This window comes from Lipophrys pholis, assembly GCF_963383615.2.
Source record: "Lipophrys pholis genome assembly, chromosome: 22".
Lineage (NCBI taxonomy): Eukaryota > Metazoa > Chordata > Actinopteri > Blenniiformes > Blenniidae > Lipophrys > Lipophrys pholis.
This window is the reverse complement of record NC_137644.1, coordinates 20,129,314-20,148,087: the sequence shown is the minus strand read 5'-3', so window position 1 is coordinate 20,148,087 and position 18,774 is coordinate 20,129,314. Positions and strand designations below refer to the sequence as shown.

At 48.1% G+C, this 18,774-nt stretch overlaps 1 protein-coding gene across 1 annotated transcript in view; it reads left to right on the top strand.

The window, feature by feature from the left end:
• Positions 1-18,774, top strand: part of nav3 (neuron navigator 3) — a 285,560-nt gene that overhangs the window by 209,003 nt on the left and 57,783 nt on the right. Inside the window, exons 9-11 of the mRNA XM_080492455.1 lie at positions 253-586; positions 3,729-3,844; positions 13,268-13,376. Coding sequence (XP_080348581.1) covers positions 253-586; positions 3,729-3,844; positions 13,268-13,376 — 559 coding nt within the window. The remainder of the gene's footprint in view (positions 1-252; positions 587-3,728; positions 3,845-13,267; positions 13,377-18,774) is intronic.

Here is an 18,774-nt window from a genome sequence, read left to right as displayed (position 1 = left end):
ATTGTTTTCAAAACGTCGTCATGTCAATGCGAAACCGTTCTGAAACAGAACCATGAAAATTGATGCGTTTTCTTTCAAAGCTTTGTTTTGTCAAACTGGTTTACTGAATCAAAATTCTATTTTTACGAATCCCGAGGGAAATGCTGGAGACCCCTGCAGTGGTGTGGCTAGTTAGGTTCCGAGCTCTACTTTGTGACTTCAGGAGGAATAAAGATCTGTGAGATAATCAAAACAAACTCTTTCTCTTTAAAGCTCCTTCGACGGCGAGTTCATCCAAACCTCAGAGCCCGGCTCAGACCCAGAGCCAGGCCGCCTTAACCAGCAGCGGGAACCTGCGGGCCGGAGAGGCCGAGAGGGCCAAGCTCAGCAAAGGAGGGCAAGGTGGAAGCTTCTACATGCAGCGGCCCGTCGCCGGCCCGGAGGGCAAACGGACCAGCATGACGTCGTCCACCAGTACCTCAGCCCTGTCAGGGTCGGTCGGCGGGACCGGCGGCGGCGTGCTGGGAGGAAACGGAGTCGTTCTGCTTCCTCAGCAGCAGCAGCACAACCACCCCAACACTGCCACCGTGGCCCCCTTCATGTACAGGTGTGTATCACCCCGCCGCCTCCTGAACTGATCCATATGTTGATGTTGAGTCGTGCCTGTGATCCTGGAGTTCTGCCGTCGATCGGCCGGCGCCTCCACATCCCTTCGTTACCGAACAAATTCACCTCCGCTTCCTGCTGCTTTGCCAGATCCTCTCATTCTGTCTGGGTTTCATCTGTGATGCGAGCGTCCAGACAGGGGCAGCGTTCAGGAACCTTCAGGAACCTTCAGGAACCTTCAGGAACTCCTCTCCTCCGGCTCGTGGTCGTCTGAAGCCGGCGAATCCAGCGGGAGAGAAACCAAAAACCAAAAACAAGAGGACCTGCCAAAATCTCTGAGACGCCTTTGTGCCGGGAGAGAGAGGCAGCGAGGAATCCCATTAAACACGACTTAATCCTTCACCTCTCCTCTCCCTCTTTCAACCGCCTCCTCCGTCTTGCACAGTCAGCGCCGCCGCGTTCCGGGGCGCCGCGCTCCAGCATTAGCATCACTTTAATCCCGCACACTTTGCAAGTTGCGGCGGCTGTCGGTGTGCGGCGGCTCGCGAGCGATGGGCAGCGAGCGGAGAGACGACTCGCCGGGCGTCGATGGAAGACGCTTCGCCATCTGTGATGTCACACACAAGTTTGAGGAGGAAGACTGTGAAGCTTCGACTTCTAGAAAGTCCATTTGACTGCAGAATGCAGCGTTTTCTGTCTCAAAGCTTTAGAGGCTGGAGTGACCAGGCCCGCAGGAAGCCATTATCAAATAATGATGGATTTAAACTAATCACCATTACTGCTTTAATTTACTGCTGCCTCTGAGGTAGAGTGGGCCTCAACCTTTTCTAAGATATTTCCTGGTGTGTATTTCCACACTTTTAGAAATCTTCCACCCCAGTCAGAGCCGTCAGCATGCACAGGCCCCCCGCCGTGCTGAAATTCACCATCTGCTTTGGCCAAATTTAATGTTTCCTGTTTGTCTCTGCCTGCTTGAAGTTGTTGTCGCTGCCAGGTTTTTGCTGCAGTCGGTGAAGAGAATTGATTTTCCCCTTTGCACCACAGAGCTCTTGAAACAAAATCACATAGAGACGTTATAGTGAGACGTTCAAATTCATTCAGATGTGTTCCCTGGAACCGTTTTTCCTCCCGTCAGTCAGACACTGTTGATTGTATCGTGGCGTTTTGTGAGTTGAATATTCTCATTTTGACTCACCAAATGAAAAATCTGAATTTAAAGGGTCATATGATGCAGAACCCACTTCCTGAAGGTTCTCCAGCAGTACTACTCGTCCCCATACCTGGACTGACGTCCCAGAAGTGAAGACAGTCTGTCCTCTCTGTCCCTGGCTTGTTCCAGGTTTTAAAAAGTGTGTTGCTCCAAGCAGCCAATCAGAAATCAAACCCTATATAGTGTCATCGGGGGTTTAGCCAATCCCAATCAAGGTAGGCCCTCCCTTTGACTCCTCCCACAATGAGGCAGCTCTGCTCTGGCACATGGCACCACGAGAGGAAGTACTTCCTCCTCTTCTCAAGATGGGCATGTGTGGGCGGAGCCAGTGGAAGTTTTCGAAAATACTCTCACTCTGTCTCCTTGAAAATGGAGGAAAACGCAACTTTTTGAAAATGGCTTCATTACAAAAACAACGAATAGCGCCAACTAGTGATCTAGCATGCCGATAGTTTTCAGCGTTTCTGCCATTTCCATGTAAACAGACTTCGTCTTCTAATTGTTGCCGTGTGAATGCACAGTTATTCCCAAACGAAAACACAAAAACGATCCGTTTTCACGTGAAACAATGTCGTGTCTTTAGTTTGCGTCCAGGAGGCTGCAGAGGTGGTAACAGTGAGAGTGAATCCACCGAGGTGAAGAAAGAGAGGAGAGGAGAGGAAAGGCTTGAAGTCACACACTGATGCTGCAGACACCGTTTTTATCTGCAGCTCTGCAGCTAGTGTGTGGGTGTGTGTGTGTGTGTGTGTGTGTGTGTGTGTGTGTGTGTGTGTGTGTGTGTGTGTGTGTGTGTGTGTGTGTGTGTGTGTGTGTGTGTGTGTGTGTGTGTGTGTGTGTGTGTGTGTGTGTGTGTGATTTTGTTTCCTAAGATCAACAAACAGTGAAGCGTGATGCAGCTCAAACCCGGACAGGAGAGTCCGATGCACACATATTTAATACACACACACACACACACACACACACACACACACACACACACACACACACACACACACACACACACACACACACACACACACACACACACACACACACACACACCTTGTCATCCTCCCTCTGTCCGTCTGTTGAATATGTAACTGTGACCAAAAACTGCCTCTGAAATTCAAATATATTTTTTGCTGGAGTAACAAAGTCCGAAGTTCTGATTCTATTTCAAACTCAAACCAACTTCTGTTTAACATGAGACAACAAATCTGTTTTAAAATCAGATTCAACTAAAATGCTTGTTCAAATGGAGAGAAGACATCTTGATCATTTAAAAAAAGGTCTTGTCTTGAACTGAAGTACTTTGTGTGACACATCTGATTCCACCTGGATTCAAATCAACATGAATAGAAGGCGATTTTAATGATTTCTATTGATTGACTGATCTCGGGGGCATCGTTGGTACGACATGAGCAAAGCAGGACGTCTGTTGATGTAAAAGGATAAAAAATAAGGAGGTTAATTCGTTTTTTTTCATTTGAATTTTACTTTAGTAGCACCACAGTCATCACAGGGCACTTTTGGAAAAAAAAGAATAAAAAATAAATAAACCATAAAATAGTACCATGTTTGCTCACATGGTTGTCATTCAAAAGGGAAAAACATATTCATACTATTTATTTATCCTTTCAAGCAGTAACATATAATTCTTGTGTTTTCTTTCCAGAAAAGCTCCACGTTTATATGAAAAAGCTGTAATCAACATAGTTGGGATGTTTGGCCACTAGAGGACGCTGTTGTTTGTTTTGAATTGTAGAGTTTGTTCCACAATGTTAAGTGTAGAAAAACGAATCTTACAGCTCCAATATATTCACCCATTAGTTTGCTGTTGATGTTTTGTTTGGTTTTTTTGACAAAAAAAATGCAGATTTTAATTGTCATTTGAACTTTGTTGGATATTTCAAACGGTCTTGTTGACCTCTGCCGTTTGTTCCCGGCGCTTCAGGACCTTCTCAGAGAACGACTGCACCATGGTGGCGCCTGCCGACCCCTGCCTCAGCCCCACCAAGGGAGAACTCGTCTACAGCAAGACAGCCAAACAGTGCCTGGAGGAGATCTCAGGTACGATCGCTGATATGGATTCTCTCAGTCAGTGTGAGCAGGTAGATGTTTTCTGATCGGGGGTATTGATTGGGTGATCGGGATGCTGTGCCGGTCACGGTGGGGTTGTGTGCGTCTGTTTCGGCTGGCTGGTGAGGATTCCTGTCGGCCTGTTCAGCCGGGGCTTCGTGTGGCGAAGGGAAAAGGTCAGCGCTGAGGGTCGGACACGGGGAGCATCTGTGGCTCGGAGTTTGCGTCTCTGCAGGCTGCCATCATCTGTTAGAATCACTTCCACAAATCACCATGACACAACAGAGCACATACTCCCTTTATTATTACCATGTGGGTAGTTCCACCATCACCGCCTCTCAGCATAAATAACCTGCTCTCACACTAGCTTGTGGGTGTCTTTTGGTTTTGAAGTAAATTTATTACCATCGCCTTCGAGAAGGTGACGTTTTCCTCTGCCTTTATTCATTTATTTATTTAATGGTTAGTATGTCTTTTACTAACTTTTCGCCAAACCCACTCGACCAAATTACATGAAATCTTCAGGGATGATTTGTCTTCATCTCAGGACCAGTGGATCAGATTTTGGGACGTTAACGACAAACATTTCCTAAACAAAGTGGATGAGCGCGGCTCCTCATGGAGGAGATCAGCGTCTGTCTTTCTAACCTTTCAATGATCCTGACTTCTTCTTAATTCATCGTCTTGCTGATTCTCCTGAGAAAGTTATGGTTGAAATCCTTCCAGAAGCTTTTATCTCCACGTCGTGCAGCAGGACACTTTTTCTAAGGTTGCGGCTGAAAACTGTAGTTGGATGTTGTTTGTGAGGAAAGAAGCTGCAGACGTCTTCAAAGTCCTCTAATTAGAGTTCAGTGGATGTGAGCCGAGGGACCGAGGGACGTTTGACCAGTTTAAAGAGCTTTTCAACCACAAACTTGAATTTCTGACCAGGAGCAGGATAAAAGGTTGAACCAGGAAAAACACCGGCGAGAAGCAAACCACCGCCTCCGAGAGAATCTATTGTTACTCCTGTTTTCTGCAAGTCGGTGACTGTTGAGTCTCTTTATACTTTTATTTCCTCAGTCAAATCTATGATGGGGTTGGTTTTCCACTGCTATTGAAATGCTTTCTTATTTTTCACATTCAAATATATTTTCTTTCTTTTTCTATTAGAAAGCAGAGCTCAGGCTCCGTTTATTTTATTTAACGTTTCAAGTGAAAAAACAGAAAACTTTGGTTGCATTTTGGGTGCTGGGAGCCACTGAAATACAGCTTTTTGAAAACGACTCTCAAGGTGGAACTTTTTGAAAATGCTCCATCTCCATGGAAACGAGGGAGAATGCAACTTTTCAGAATTGCTGCTAATGCACATGTGCACCACGGCCGTATTAAATAGTTGTTCTGCACATGCTCAGTAGATGGACAATAATTACCTCCTCCTCCTGTTCTCCTCCTCCTCACCCCCTCCTCCTCCTCCTGTTCTCCTCCTCCTCCTCCTCCTGTTCTCCTCCTCCTGTCCTCCTCCTCCTCCTGGTCTGGTCGGTCCAGAAACCTTCAGTATTCTAAGTTTCTAGCTCCTCCTTGATTTTCCTCATTTGAATATTGGATCACAGGAGCTGCATTCAGAATCTGCTGTGTCTGTGTGAGCTGGACTGGCTCCGCCCACACATGCCCATCTTGGGAAGAGGAGGAAGTACTTCCTCTGGTGGTGCCATGTGCCAGAGCAGAGCTGCCTAATTGTGGGAGGAGTCAAAGGGAGGGCCTACCTTGATTGGGATTGGCTAAACCCCCGATGACACTATATAGGGTTTGATTTCTGATTGGCTGCTTGGAGCAACACACTTTTTAAAAGCTGAAACAAGCCAGGGACAGAGAGGACAGACTGTCTTCACTTCTGGGACGTCAGTCCAGGTATGGGGACGATTAGTACTGCTGGAGAACCTTTAGGAAGTGGGTTTTACATAATTTGACCCCTTTAATAATAATAATAATCATAATAATAATAATAATAATAATAATAATAATAAAGCAGAAGGATGGAGGTGTGAACTAGAAAGGGGGAATATATCCCTGAATCCCACCCAACAAATCAGAGGCGGTTCTACCATAGATCTATTTGAATGGGGAGTCCAGCAGACCCGTAAGACGAATAAGACATCAAGCTGAATGTTTTCAAGCTCAGCGTGCACAAACAACGTGTGATTATAGGATGTCAGGTCGGCCGCGACATTCCAGATGTTCTGCTCCGGTCGCGGCTTTGCCAAAGGCCGTCATTTAAAGGTTAAAATTAGACTGCAGTGGAGACCACTGGCTTTGTCCGGGGTCCGTCTCAAACACTCGCTCTTTGTTGTCGCACGCCTCCATTGTCTCACGTCCTTCCAACAGAAATGAGTGTCTGAGACAGAAATTCATATGTTCGGACGCCGCAGTCACCACATGACAAACTCGCTCGAATCACGAATCCAAACATCACAACAGTGACAATTGGTTTAAAGCGAAGAACGAGTGGAACGAGAATCATGCTGTTTTTACGGAACAAGATCGGCTTCAGCTTCAACCTTAGTTTGACATATTTCAAAGCTATTCTTATTTAAATAGCAGAATAATTAATTCAATATGAATTCTGCAAATCTTCTAGTATTCATTAACAACTTCAGAGCACTTGGTGATAAGACTGTAATCCATAAAGATGTGATAGTGTTACATGTGTTTTCACGATGAACTCTCCACACCCTCACACATGATCAGGATCACAGCAATGACGGTTTCTGAGGCAACGGCTGCCGGCGTCTTCCAGCAATCAGTGGCCAGGATTAGGGAGCGTGTGCGAGACGGCTGTGACTAATGGAGATGGGGCCAATAACGCTCGCATTGATTGATGGGAATATGTTGGCTCTGTGGTCTCATTGTTGATCCACGATAAGCCGCCGGCTCGCCGCTCCCGCTCCTCCAGATAGTGTTTAATTAAGTCAGGTGGTGGTCGGAGTGGTGCAGCGGCGGCGAGCGTTCAGGTGAGAGAGAGAGGGAGGGAGGGAGGGAGGGAGGGAGGGAGGGGGAGGGAGGGAGAGAGAGAGAGAGAGAGAGAGAGAGAGAGAGAGAGAGAGAGAGAGAGAGAGAGAGAGAGGGAGAGAGAGGGAGGGAGAGAGAGAGAGAGAGAGAGAGAGAGAGAGAGAGAGAGAGAGGGAGAGAGAGACAGCTGAACAGAAAGTCAGTGAATGAGAGGGATTAAGGAAAAGAGGGAGTGATAAACACAGAGGAGGGTTGAGAGAGGGAGGGAGAGGGAGAGCGCTGCAGGCTGGGGCGAGCGGGCAGCAGAGCCGTGTGAGCCCATTCGCCGGCTTCGCCACCGGCTCGCTGTGCGCCGCCGAGGAACCGGGAGTCAAAGGGGAGGCAGGGGGGGAGAAAGTGTGGCGGCGAGGCGGTAATTAACGGAGAGACAGAAGGTGGAGGCAGATAGATAAGAGTGACTGAACAGAGGCTGACACTTGCGAGGGGAGGGACAGATAAGGAGTGAGAGAGCGGAGAGAGGGAAACGCTGTAGCGGCTCGTTCATCCACGCCCCTGACTGGTGAAGCCGGAGGACAGAGAGGCGGCATGCGGACCCAATAAGTGCCTGAGCCTCCGTCAGGATGGAGGATGGACCCGGATTGTACCTGCATGCTTAAGAGGGAGGTTTTCTCTCTGCTCGTTCAGGAGGTGTTGGACCCGGAGACCCTCCTCTCTCTCTCCTCCAGCTCCTCTCTCACCGTTGTGGCCAAGATGTGAAACGGGAGAACCTCGCACAGGTAGAGCCCGTTGCCGAGCTACCGGTGGCAGCGAGGGAAGAAGAGGGAGGGAAGCGCTGAGCCGAGATGAAGCGAGGAGCGGAGTTCTCGGTGTATCAGGGAGGCAGCCCGGCTCGCCGGCCCCCCCAGCCCCTCCCCGACAACCTCAACCTGCGGATCAAGCAGCGCTCGCTCACCAACCTGACCCTGGTCAGTGACGGCGAGCAGCGGGTGTACTCCTTCGAGCTCGGCGAGCCGCCGTCCCGCCTTTGCCAACCTCAGAGATCCTCGTTCTCGTCGTCAACGCAGAGGACGGGCGGCAGTCTGCAGGGGAGCCCGAGGAAGGAGGCGGCCACGAGGGGTGGGGGGGTGAGGGGCACCAGGGCCAGATCCCTGTCGCTCTCCCTCACCAAGGTGCTCTCTCAGTCCGAGCACTCCCTCATCCCGGTGCCGTGGCGATGCACGGCGGCAGGCGGGCGGCCGCAGCGGGCGTCGTACGGCGGCCACCCGAGGACCGAGCTGCAGCGGAGGTCCAGGGAGGTGGACGAGGAGGGCGGCGGCGGCGGCAGCAGGCGCTCCGACGAGGAGGCGGCGGCGGCGGCGGCGGGTGGGGAGGCTGGGAGGCAGGCGGGGAAGGAGAAGGACGGAGGATACTGGGCTGAGGAGGAGGTTTCAGGGGGGGGTCCTCGCGAGGGGACGGCTCAGCTGGATAAGGAGGTGATCCTCACCATGCTGGGCGACCTGGAGCAGGCGCTGCACACTCAACCTCGCCCACGTAAGTCCCACTGTCACTGAGGCGGGGAGGAGATTTAACAGGTGGAACTTGTGGGTTGCAGGAGAGGATTATCATGACAACCCTGTAAATTAGAAGCTAAGAACATGACAGCACAAAAATTCACCTTATATAGTGTTTGCATCCTTAATCCTCGTGGTGGGAAGATGTGCCCAGACTGCAAGCTGAGATTCATGTTGTCGTAAATAACGAGCCGCTCTTTACAATCTGGTGTGTTGCAACTGGGAGACGCGTCAAACCGAGTAGGACTGGAGTTCCACACGTGTTCAAAGGGAATTTGTGCAAAAAATACACACACACACACACACACACACACACACACACACACACACACACACACACACTATTTCATATGCATCCTCCTCACAAGACTTCCACTTTAAATTTGTTGACACTCAGATAAGAAGATGGCACTCACACGTACACATCCTCGCTGTCACTTGCATTCTTGCATTCACTCTGTCACGGTGTGCAAACGAGGCACTCCTTGTGTGTGTGTGTGTGTGTGTGTGTGTGTGTGTGTGTGTGTGTGTGTGTGTGTGTGTGTGTGTGTGTGTGTGTGTGTGTGTGTGTGTGTGTGCGCACCATTGTTAAACTGTGAATTTTGCACAAGGAGTCAAACTGTGTACCAGGCTGCACCTCAGCTTGACAGATCTCACTATTTGTGAATATTGGATGTGGCATGTCACATGATAGGATATTCTCCAACTCTCCTTCCTGCACAAACCTCGGATGTGAAGGGAGGAGGAGTGTTGATAAGAAGAGCCGTTTTTCACCCGTTATTGTGACTGTATGGATCCAAAGTGTGATGTTCGGCGCTGCAGCCGGGGGCTTTAGGAGTATTTGGGAAGATTTCCTGAAGCAGGTTGAGGCATGATGCAGCATTAAACAGAAATACCTTGAGATGTAGATAATGGAAAATCAACACCTCCTCCGGTGGAGCAGCTTTTATCGCTCGCGCCTCTCCCACAGCCGGTGAATCACGCAGCCGGTGTGATCAATAGCTCATTACTACACGTCTTTTTTGTGGAGGATCGTATGGAAGAGGCGTGCACATGCATTTTATTTTTATTTTGCATGTGGATATCGTGGAAACGCTGCCTCGTTCAAAGTCACGCTCTCATCCTCATCAGCTACCTGTTCATCAATTATTGAAGATACCAACAACTTTTTAAAGTGACTTTATTCATGTTCCTGTCCACATTCTAGGCCATCAACATGTTTTAAGACTCTCAGAAGTGGGAAGCATCCAGCTGCCGGGGCAGCGGTTTGCTTTTAGCCTCTGGGAACAGTTGTTGTTAATGTGTATTAACAAGCTGAGAATCCGATCCAGCGAGGAGCCGAGGAGACGCTCGTGGACACGTCGAGTTCCTGTGGAAGACGTGTCGGTGACGAGCTGTATTTCTGTCCGGTGCAAGAAAGTGGTGCAATGAGGGCGTAGCTGGTGAAGAGTTTCTGTTTGAGCATTTGTTGGGATTGTAATTGGATGAGAGCGACGGCGCCCTGGTGGAGTGCAGCTGCAGTGAGGGGTATCAGTACCAGCTGACATGCATTATTGAGAGAGAAGGGGACAGAGGGTGAACTGGCGTGTGATTAGAGTATTACAGTGGGCGTGAGTGTGCATCAGTCCTGAGCACCATCATCCGTTAGCTCAGCGTGGCGCATTTTCTTTACTGTGTGTGTGTTTGTGATAATCTTCACACACACACACACACACACACACACACACACACACACACACACACACACACACACACACACACAAGCAGGTAGTTTGTGTCCCGGCCAGCTCCAGGTCTCCGTTTGTCCTGGTCCTCTGCTCTCCAGGACAGCAGTCGCTCAGCGGCTCCAATCCAAATGAAGACGTGTTGTTGGACAGGGACGCAGTAACGAGACCTGCACGTCAGCAGCCAGAGATTTGGTTAATACACAACACTGTGTTTTGGAGTCAGTTAGTTTTCTTGTATAGAAAGGCTCCAGCAGTATTCCTTTGTTCCACCTGTGGCATGCCGGCTGGAGACCTCTGATGAATGGTAGGAAGCGTCTCTCCATGTGGGCACACGTGTCGTCTTCTGTTTCTCTGTCGTGTTTCGTCTACTGACCTCGTCGACTGCGGGGCCAGACCCGCTAAAACCAGGTTATATGGAGAGTTTAACTCCATCTTTCCAGGTGGAGCTACCTGACAGGGAATCAACCGTCAAGGTTTCTTATAAAAGATCCTGATTTATCCTAGAGTCGCTCCCGTATGCAGCCCCGGCCACGCTGACGCAACACGTAAAATAAATCTGTATTTCTGGTGCTTGGAGCCTCTGGAAACTTTTTTAAACGGCTCCAACTCGGTCTTTGTGTAAACAGAGGGAACGCGCACATTTTGAAACGTAAATGAGGGAAATCGCAACTTTTCCTAAATGCTCCAACTCTGTCTCCATGGAAACAGGGGAAAACGCAACTTTTCGAAAAAGCTTCCGACCGTCTCCATGGAAACGGGAGGAAATGGGACTTTTATGTAACACCTCTAACGATGGTCACCTTGGCTGTAGTGGATCGTTCTTCTGCACATGCTCAGTAGATGTGAACAACGTTTTCCTCCAGAGTGTCATCACGAGTCCCGGTCCATGTCCTGCTGGGACTCAGTAGTTTTATAGTAATAACCCTAATAGCTTGTAAAAGCCTTGAGGCGTAAACAAGGCCTCAGCTTCGCTCTTTCGGCCTCACCAACACCCCCACCTGCGATCAGCCAGCTACCTCGCTCAACCTGCTCACCTGTATCATTCATTGTAATTTGACACCAGCCTCCTTGTGTTTTCGGTCGTTGCTGTGATGTTTGCGACGTGTTTAACCAGAATTATCTGGAGATAGACTCTTGTATTAACACCCTGCGGTGTGTCCGTATATACGGAACATCGAGGCGCAGCGACCGGCTCCATCAGAGGAGAACTCGGCACATTTTTATTTTTTTTCGAGAGGTTAAGTTAAAAATGGTGTATTGATATTTCACTGATCCTTAATTAGCCGTAACTGAGTCAACATCAGATGCAGGGTCAGGGGTTAAAAACCACGTTGACCTCACATGACCTTGCTGTCTCTGTGCTCTGCCACGACCTCAATTATACCACAACGCTCTTTACTCTGTTGGGTCATTAGACGGCACACAGTAGTATAATTGAGGTCAAGTCCTGATTTAATTTTGAATAATAAGGGGGAAAAACCTTGCAGACAGATCTGGTGTTGTGGAGTGTCCTGGAAGTCATGAAGGTTGGTCAATGTGAGCTGAGCAGCGTTGCTCCTTACTGAATCCTGTAATTGGTAGCAGCGTAAAACCGATGAATCCTATTCTTACCGCAAGATTTCCTCTTCTTGGCTTATTCATTGGCGTTTTAAAGCATTTTAGTGGACACTTGTGTTATGCATGCTTCCATGACACATTATTTAACCTCCTCCAGACAGGAGACATAACTTCAACCACGGGGACAGTTAGCACAATCACATTTCACAAAGGCACAGTTCTGGAATGACGCTCGGGCAGATGAAAGTCTGAATGAGTTTAAATCAGTCCCTTTCATAATAAAACACCAGACTGAAACATTTCCAGTGGCGCCATCAACGAGGCCATTTTCCACAAATTGGCTGTACCTGTTAAACGGAGTGTTTCTAACAATGTGTGTTTGTCACACGGCGATGAAGACGGGTGTCATCGTGCAGAATCGGCAACACAGCGGCTGTCTGTTCGAATCGAATCATTGCTTTCAGCGTGGCGGCGGCGAACAGACAGGATGCAAACACACACACACACACACACACACACACACACACACACACACACACACACACACACACGGTTTCTATTCAGATGACGTGTACACACTGTTTTGATGTTTTTCTTTTATACCTATGGTCATCTGGCTCAGCACTCCTGCTTCTTTTTTTCTTTTTTTTTTTTCACAATAAAGGTCTGCCTCACAGTTCAGCATGAAAAGTCTTCTGCTCGTATTTATTCTTCTTTTCTGACACGAGGCTGATCCTCTGGATTCGGTGAGATCTCACACTATGGAAAGCTTCCGCTGTGTTTTGGGTGTCTGTTTCTACCGAGGTGGAACTTTTTGAAAACACAAGTTGATAACAGCTCCAGAAGCCCACAGAGTGCAGCCTCCCATCATGACCTTGCGTTGTACAGCAGAGGCTGGCTCACTGGTCTCTGCCATGAAGGCGGTTTTCCTCCGGAAGCACCTGAGAAGTAGAGAGTATCTGCGTCTCGTACTTCTTGTTAATTACTCTATTACTTCTGCGTGTCCCACCCACGGACACAGGCTAGCCTGACACGCTATCGCCGAGGCTTAATGGAAGCTGACAAGCAGATCCTCCCGGAGCTGATTCGCCGCAGTACTTCAGCAGAGGACTAATGACTCGGCGAAACAAGAACCATGAACCGGCTCCTGGGAAGAACATGAAACATATGAAAGGGTTATTAAAACCCCTTTGCATGTTTTATTAAGTAGAAGCAGAAAAACACACAGAGCTGACAGAGTTTTCTTTACTGGGTCTGACAGTGGCCTGAGATCTCGTAGTGTCACCGCATGACATTTCAGCATCAGCGGAGAATTTAATACCCTTTTTTTTTTAGAATCAAAGCATCCCACGCAGCGCCGCCTGACACTCTGATTTATTGTACGACTCCAAATAGTCAGTGAGGGTTTTGGGAAAGCTCACCCATGCTAGCTGTCACCGTGGTCGGTCATCGTTCTGTTTCCCGAGCTCAGACACCCGATGAAATAGTGTGTGTCAGACGCCTTCATCATTCCCTATGTTGTGTGTATGTGTATGTGTGTGTGTGTGCAGGCCAGTGCATCTCAGTAAATCACATAAATCGTGTGCCTGCAGGAGAGGACCCTGAGACGAGACGTATGAGGACAGTGAAGAACATCGCTGACCTGCGGCAGAACCTGGAAGAAACCATGTCCAGTCTGCGGGGGACGCAGATCAGCCACAGGTAGGCGCCCGGATGGTACATCCCATTACTTACAGGTATTACTGAACATACCTCCAGTCTGCTGAACTCAATCATTGCTGGTATTTTGGAGTTTTTACTGTTACTGTTTTTTCTATCCACTTGACAACAAATCGAGGAATAAAAACTTTCTCCAGCCTTGTTTGTTCGTTTTGTTGTTAAACTTTATGTTTCTATGAACAAGCTGAGCAGCGATAACAACCAGTTTAACCACTTTAAAGATCAGAGAATTCAAATTCTCACTCTTTATCTTCACATGTGGGTTTTATTGAATGCTCAAGTGAATATTAATTTATTAACAGATAGTTGTTTTTAGAATAGAATATCATAGAAATGTTTGATTACTTTATTAGAGAAATCCTTTAAACCAAAAACTAATGGATGCGGCTGCCATGTAAGGAACACGCTCCATCTAATGGCTCCAGTGGGAGAGATGGAGGCTCGAACCACTTCAGGGCTCACATACATCCCAGGTTCTTCTTGATTGGGCTGGACTGATCAAATAGAGCCATGATAACCTAGAAATTTACACTTTAAAGTTTTTCTTTGCAGACTATACATGATGAAAACGTCTGCATTTTCCACAAAACCAAACAATGAGTACTGACAATTACTACAATCTCAACATAAATCCAATTCTAATGAAACCTTCTGGTATAAAATACTGTGAAATGTTCAAAAAAACTTCTATATCTGTTGCATTGTGCCTGTTTTTACTAACTCACCTTGACAACATGGATTTAAGGCCGGTTTGTTAGCAACCAGGTAACAAGCTTTCATAGCAGCATCACTGATATCTCAGCGCGGATCTCACTCTTGTGTTGCGTCAACTACTCCGAAGAAATTATTATTATTTTTTTAAAAACTGTTTTATTTTGAAAATTTTCTTGGCGGTTTGGCCGGATTTGAGCCTTTTGTGGGCCGGTTTTGGCCCACCGGCCTTATGTCGGACCCCCTGTTGTAGTACATTCCCAAGGGTTTTTTTCCACTGTAATACTCGGTAATACTCCAACTGAAAACAAGAAGTAGAGAGAATTGCTGCATTTCTTATCTCACTGCTTCTCCAGCACAGCTTTCTTGTTGCACTCCTTGTCCTTGGCAGCTTTGAGTTTTTTTGCGATGTGTGACAAACCGTGTGCCGCTCGCCGCGCTGATCCAACGGGAAGATTTGTCTGCAACTATTAATGAGATGGCCAGTATTACCATACCGTCTTCCCCCTCCATGTTTCCTGGATTTAATTAAAGGCACCACCTTCCTCAGCATCTGGCACACATGTAATGATATTCAGGAGTTTGATGGACAACCAGCACCTTGAAGGGCTGCCCTGTGAGCCGGCGGGCGATACACAGACGGTAACGACTGGCGAGGAGAGAAAGCCGACCGCCGGGCGATGGCTGCTCGCTGCTCGCTGCTCGCTGCTCGCTGCTCGCTGCTCGCTGCTCCTCTCTCCTTCTATTCACTCTATTATTCTGTGTGTTTTGCCCCATTTGCAGAGGAAGATAGTGGCCGGGCTGCTGACAGCCATGACAGATGGCAGTCTGTGTGTGTGTGTGTGTGTGTGTGTGTGTGTGTGTGTGGGTGTTCTTCTTCTTTATCACTCCGAGGAGTCTGAGGCGCGTGCGATCAATACATCGCCGTCGTGCAGCACCACAGTGACTCCGGAGGGCGCTGCAGGGTTGGAGGCGTGTGATTGGTGAAAGAACACGAGGCTCGTTCTGATGCGCCGCCGGCAGGAAGTACGTGGAAAAGGCGTCTTCGTCCCCGTTTGAAAAGTGGCGTTTCCCCCCGTTTCCATGGAGATGGAGTCGGAGCGTTCCACCAAGGTTCCACCTTGGAAGCCATTTTCAGAAAGTTGCAGTCCCCCCAGTGCCTCCGAGCGCCGGGTGAACCGACCCCCGAAACACCCCCGGGCGTGTGCGCTGGAGCGCCGGAGCGCCGGACCCCGATCACTGTTAGATCTGGAGACAGGAAGCTGAAACCCTGACGTGAGGGTGGGCTCGCCGGGTGTGGGCTCGTCTTGGACGTGTTGGGGTTGTGAATGTGAGGACGGACTCGGACTGTGCATTCTAATTCTGCCTGTGACAAAAGCCTCCTCGCCTCTGTGCCGTTAACACCGTCAAGCTTCCATCAGTAATTAATCAGCGTTACGCTCCAGCAGACACGACCCTCGTATTCATCACGCCGTCCGTTACCTCCTCCTCTGGGATTCCTCCTTCATGCATGTTCCTTCCACCTGAAGCCCAGGATCCAAACACCACGTCCACCATAGAACCGCAGCATGTCTGGTTGCAAGGTGGAACTGAGAGGAATTATAATTGCTGATGTAAATACCTGGAATATCCAAGCTAAAGAGGCTTTAACAAAACAAAACAAACAAAAGAACCTCAATCTATATAAACCACATAACTCTGATTCAGACAAATTCAAATACTTCTCAGGGATGTTCATATTTCTATTGATGCGTTTATCCTGCAAACATGAAGAAAACAATGTCTGTTTCCATGGAAACAGCAGAAACGTTGACTACGACGTTGTCAGCCTGCCAGGCCACGACTTACCGCTGTGGATAGTTTCTGTCATGAGACCAGACACCGTGGAGGCCGCCATTGCTGTTCTACTGAGCATGTGCAGGAGAACTATTGGCCTGAGGTGGGCGTGGCCATTGGCAGCGTTTCCATGGAGACAGATTCAGAAAATAGTTCATAAATCCACAGTAAATTATTAAAGGAAGTTATTTTTGATTGAAGAATTAAATTATTGTTTTTCGACATTAAAAAGTACAAAAAAGTATTGAAATGTGCGTCATCAATATGATATTAGTAGATTTTCCATATAGCGTAAGATAACTCTTTGTAGAATTAAGAGTTCTAGACGAGTTTTGACGTCCAAATGAAACTGCAATAATTGAATTTGACCCATATTCATAGAACATGATTGTTCCATCGGCAGCGACTCGTCATCGCGGTAAATCCTTCTGGTTTCCATTCTAACTGATATGAAACACAGGATTTCACAGTGGGAAGGCGGGAATGTCCCGTAATGTTGAACAAAGTGGACAAGGCGTCCCGGCCCTGAAACGCTCTTCCTGCTCTGACCTTGCTTCTTTCAGGCTGCTCACATTTTATATTGATCTAAAAAACACCTTTAATTTACCGCCACTGTTCCTTCTCTCTGTCCACACGGTGACTAATGGTATTGATTGACTAAAGGAAAAGAAACGATGTGAAGAAGAAACGCTCCTCAAGGACAAACGCTGAAGAAATGAAGCCTTTTTTTTTTTTTTTCTGTCCTGATTTGGCAGCGGAGGGACGGCCGCCTCCTTCCACAGGGAATTCACAAACCGCCACATGACATTCTGAACATAATAGCTTCTCCGGGTCACGTTTGTTTACTTTCTGTTTACACTTGAAGAACACAAGGCTAAATTATTCATTGCTTTGAAACGGCGGCGATGTGCCGTCGCTCCAGTTCCAGAGCCTGTATAGAGCCGGGCGCCGGGCACAAACCGCCGGGCGCCGAGCAGCGAGCGCCGAGCGCCGAGCAACGCTTCCCCTTGTAATGGAACGTTTAGGCGGCGCTTCAGCGCCAAAGCAATTTGCCACAATTGCTGCCCTACGGCAAGAGGAAAGTCCCAAACTACTAAAATGAGTCGTGGCTCAGAGTAATGATGAGCCGCGGCCAGAAGCACTTTGACTGTGTGCGCGTGTGTGTGCGTGTGTGTGTGCGTGTGTGTGTGTGTGTTCTCTTACTAAGGCACCAATCAGCTGTTTGACTCAACACGAAGGGTTAAAGGTTAAAAGAGATTGGGCAGTAAAATAAAAACTCATATTAGCTGTTCGGGGCGGCTGTGTTCGGTTGGTCGTAGGTTCAATTCCCACACCTGATGGGTCGTCACCGTGGGTCCCTGAGCGTGACCTTTGACCCCCTTCAATGGAATTAAAAATGAAACTTTTTGAAAACGGCTCCCAAGCTGGAACCTTTGAAAACTCTGCGACTCCGTGGAAAATGTCTGAAGACGCCATAAATGAGCTGCGTCGTTGTTTAAGCCGCAGGATTTAAAGCGTGTGCAAAAAGTCGTGTTAGAAACTACAGCATTATGAATTTCATAGTGATTAAAGCTTTTTACCAGCAGACAACAAACTATATTTTATAATCTGTGGAAAGTAGAACCAAAGTTATGACGACGGAGACTTGAGACGTGCTTCCATTAAAAACATCAGGCTGGTAATGTACATGACATTTGCATGGAGTCTTTGAAGTGCTGCAACAGAAAAGCATGTTTATTCCCGTGGATTAACCTACGTAGGACTCAGATGTTGACCTCGCAGCTCATTAGCAGCAGCATGAGGAAGATGCAGTGTATTTATATGGAGCATTGCTCAGCAATAAGCGCTTCCCTGCTGTCAACACGGAGTCTTCTCCCGCTGAGCTCTTGGCTGAGCGCAAAGTCGTCTCCATCCGGATCTATTTGGGATGTGCTTTATACCCAGTAGTGTATTGAAGCACAGATTAGTTAAAGAAAAAAGAAATGAATAGAAAAGCCCGGTGGTTAATGGGAATAGTGGTTTTCCTTCTGAGGAGCTTCGCACTTTAAACACGTGAGCACGCGTCTGGCATCATACGCATTTTAAATTCAGCCGCTTCGCGTTCGCAGGTCAGATGAGGAAAATATCTCAGCACTTTTTTCCTTCGCCGTACTCGCTGAGCCATATTCTTGCTTTCCACGCGTATTTATCTCGACACACCTGCCCACACACACCGGCGTTTATCTGACTTCCTCCTCTTTCTCTCTGCCGCCTGCAGATAAAGATAAGCTGATTTAGCGAGCTGCATTGTGTACCACCGCTTAAATGATTTGATTTCCACGCCGAGGCAAATTGTTTTCTGTATTCTCCACGTTTGGCTGCGATTGCTGCTCGGATAATTGTTGCTCTTCAATTGAGCTCAGTGTAACTCGGAGAGCGTCAGCCGGGCGACGTCCCGAGGCGATGATAGACGTGTTGGCATCGCTGCCCTTCTCATGTTGGCGTCTGAGCGAGGCTGCAGAGTTCAGGCCTGTCTCACCAAGACCACACACACACACACACACACACACACACACACACACACACACACACACACACACACACACACACGCACACGAGGCTGTTCTCTCACCTCGCTGCCTGAGGACGTCTTTGCTTCTGTCACCTAATGGAGGCCGAGAGTCGAGAGACACGTGATCAAACAGGCGTCACTCAGCGACTGTCCTCGTCCTCCTTTTACCCCAAAGTCTTTTTACTTACAAACATTATACATTATTTATAACTTTACTCAACCAGGAATGAAGGTGAATCCGGTTGAAAATCACTACGTTCTGCACATTTTCATTTAAAAAAA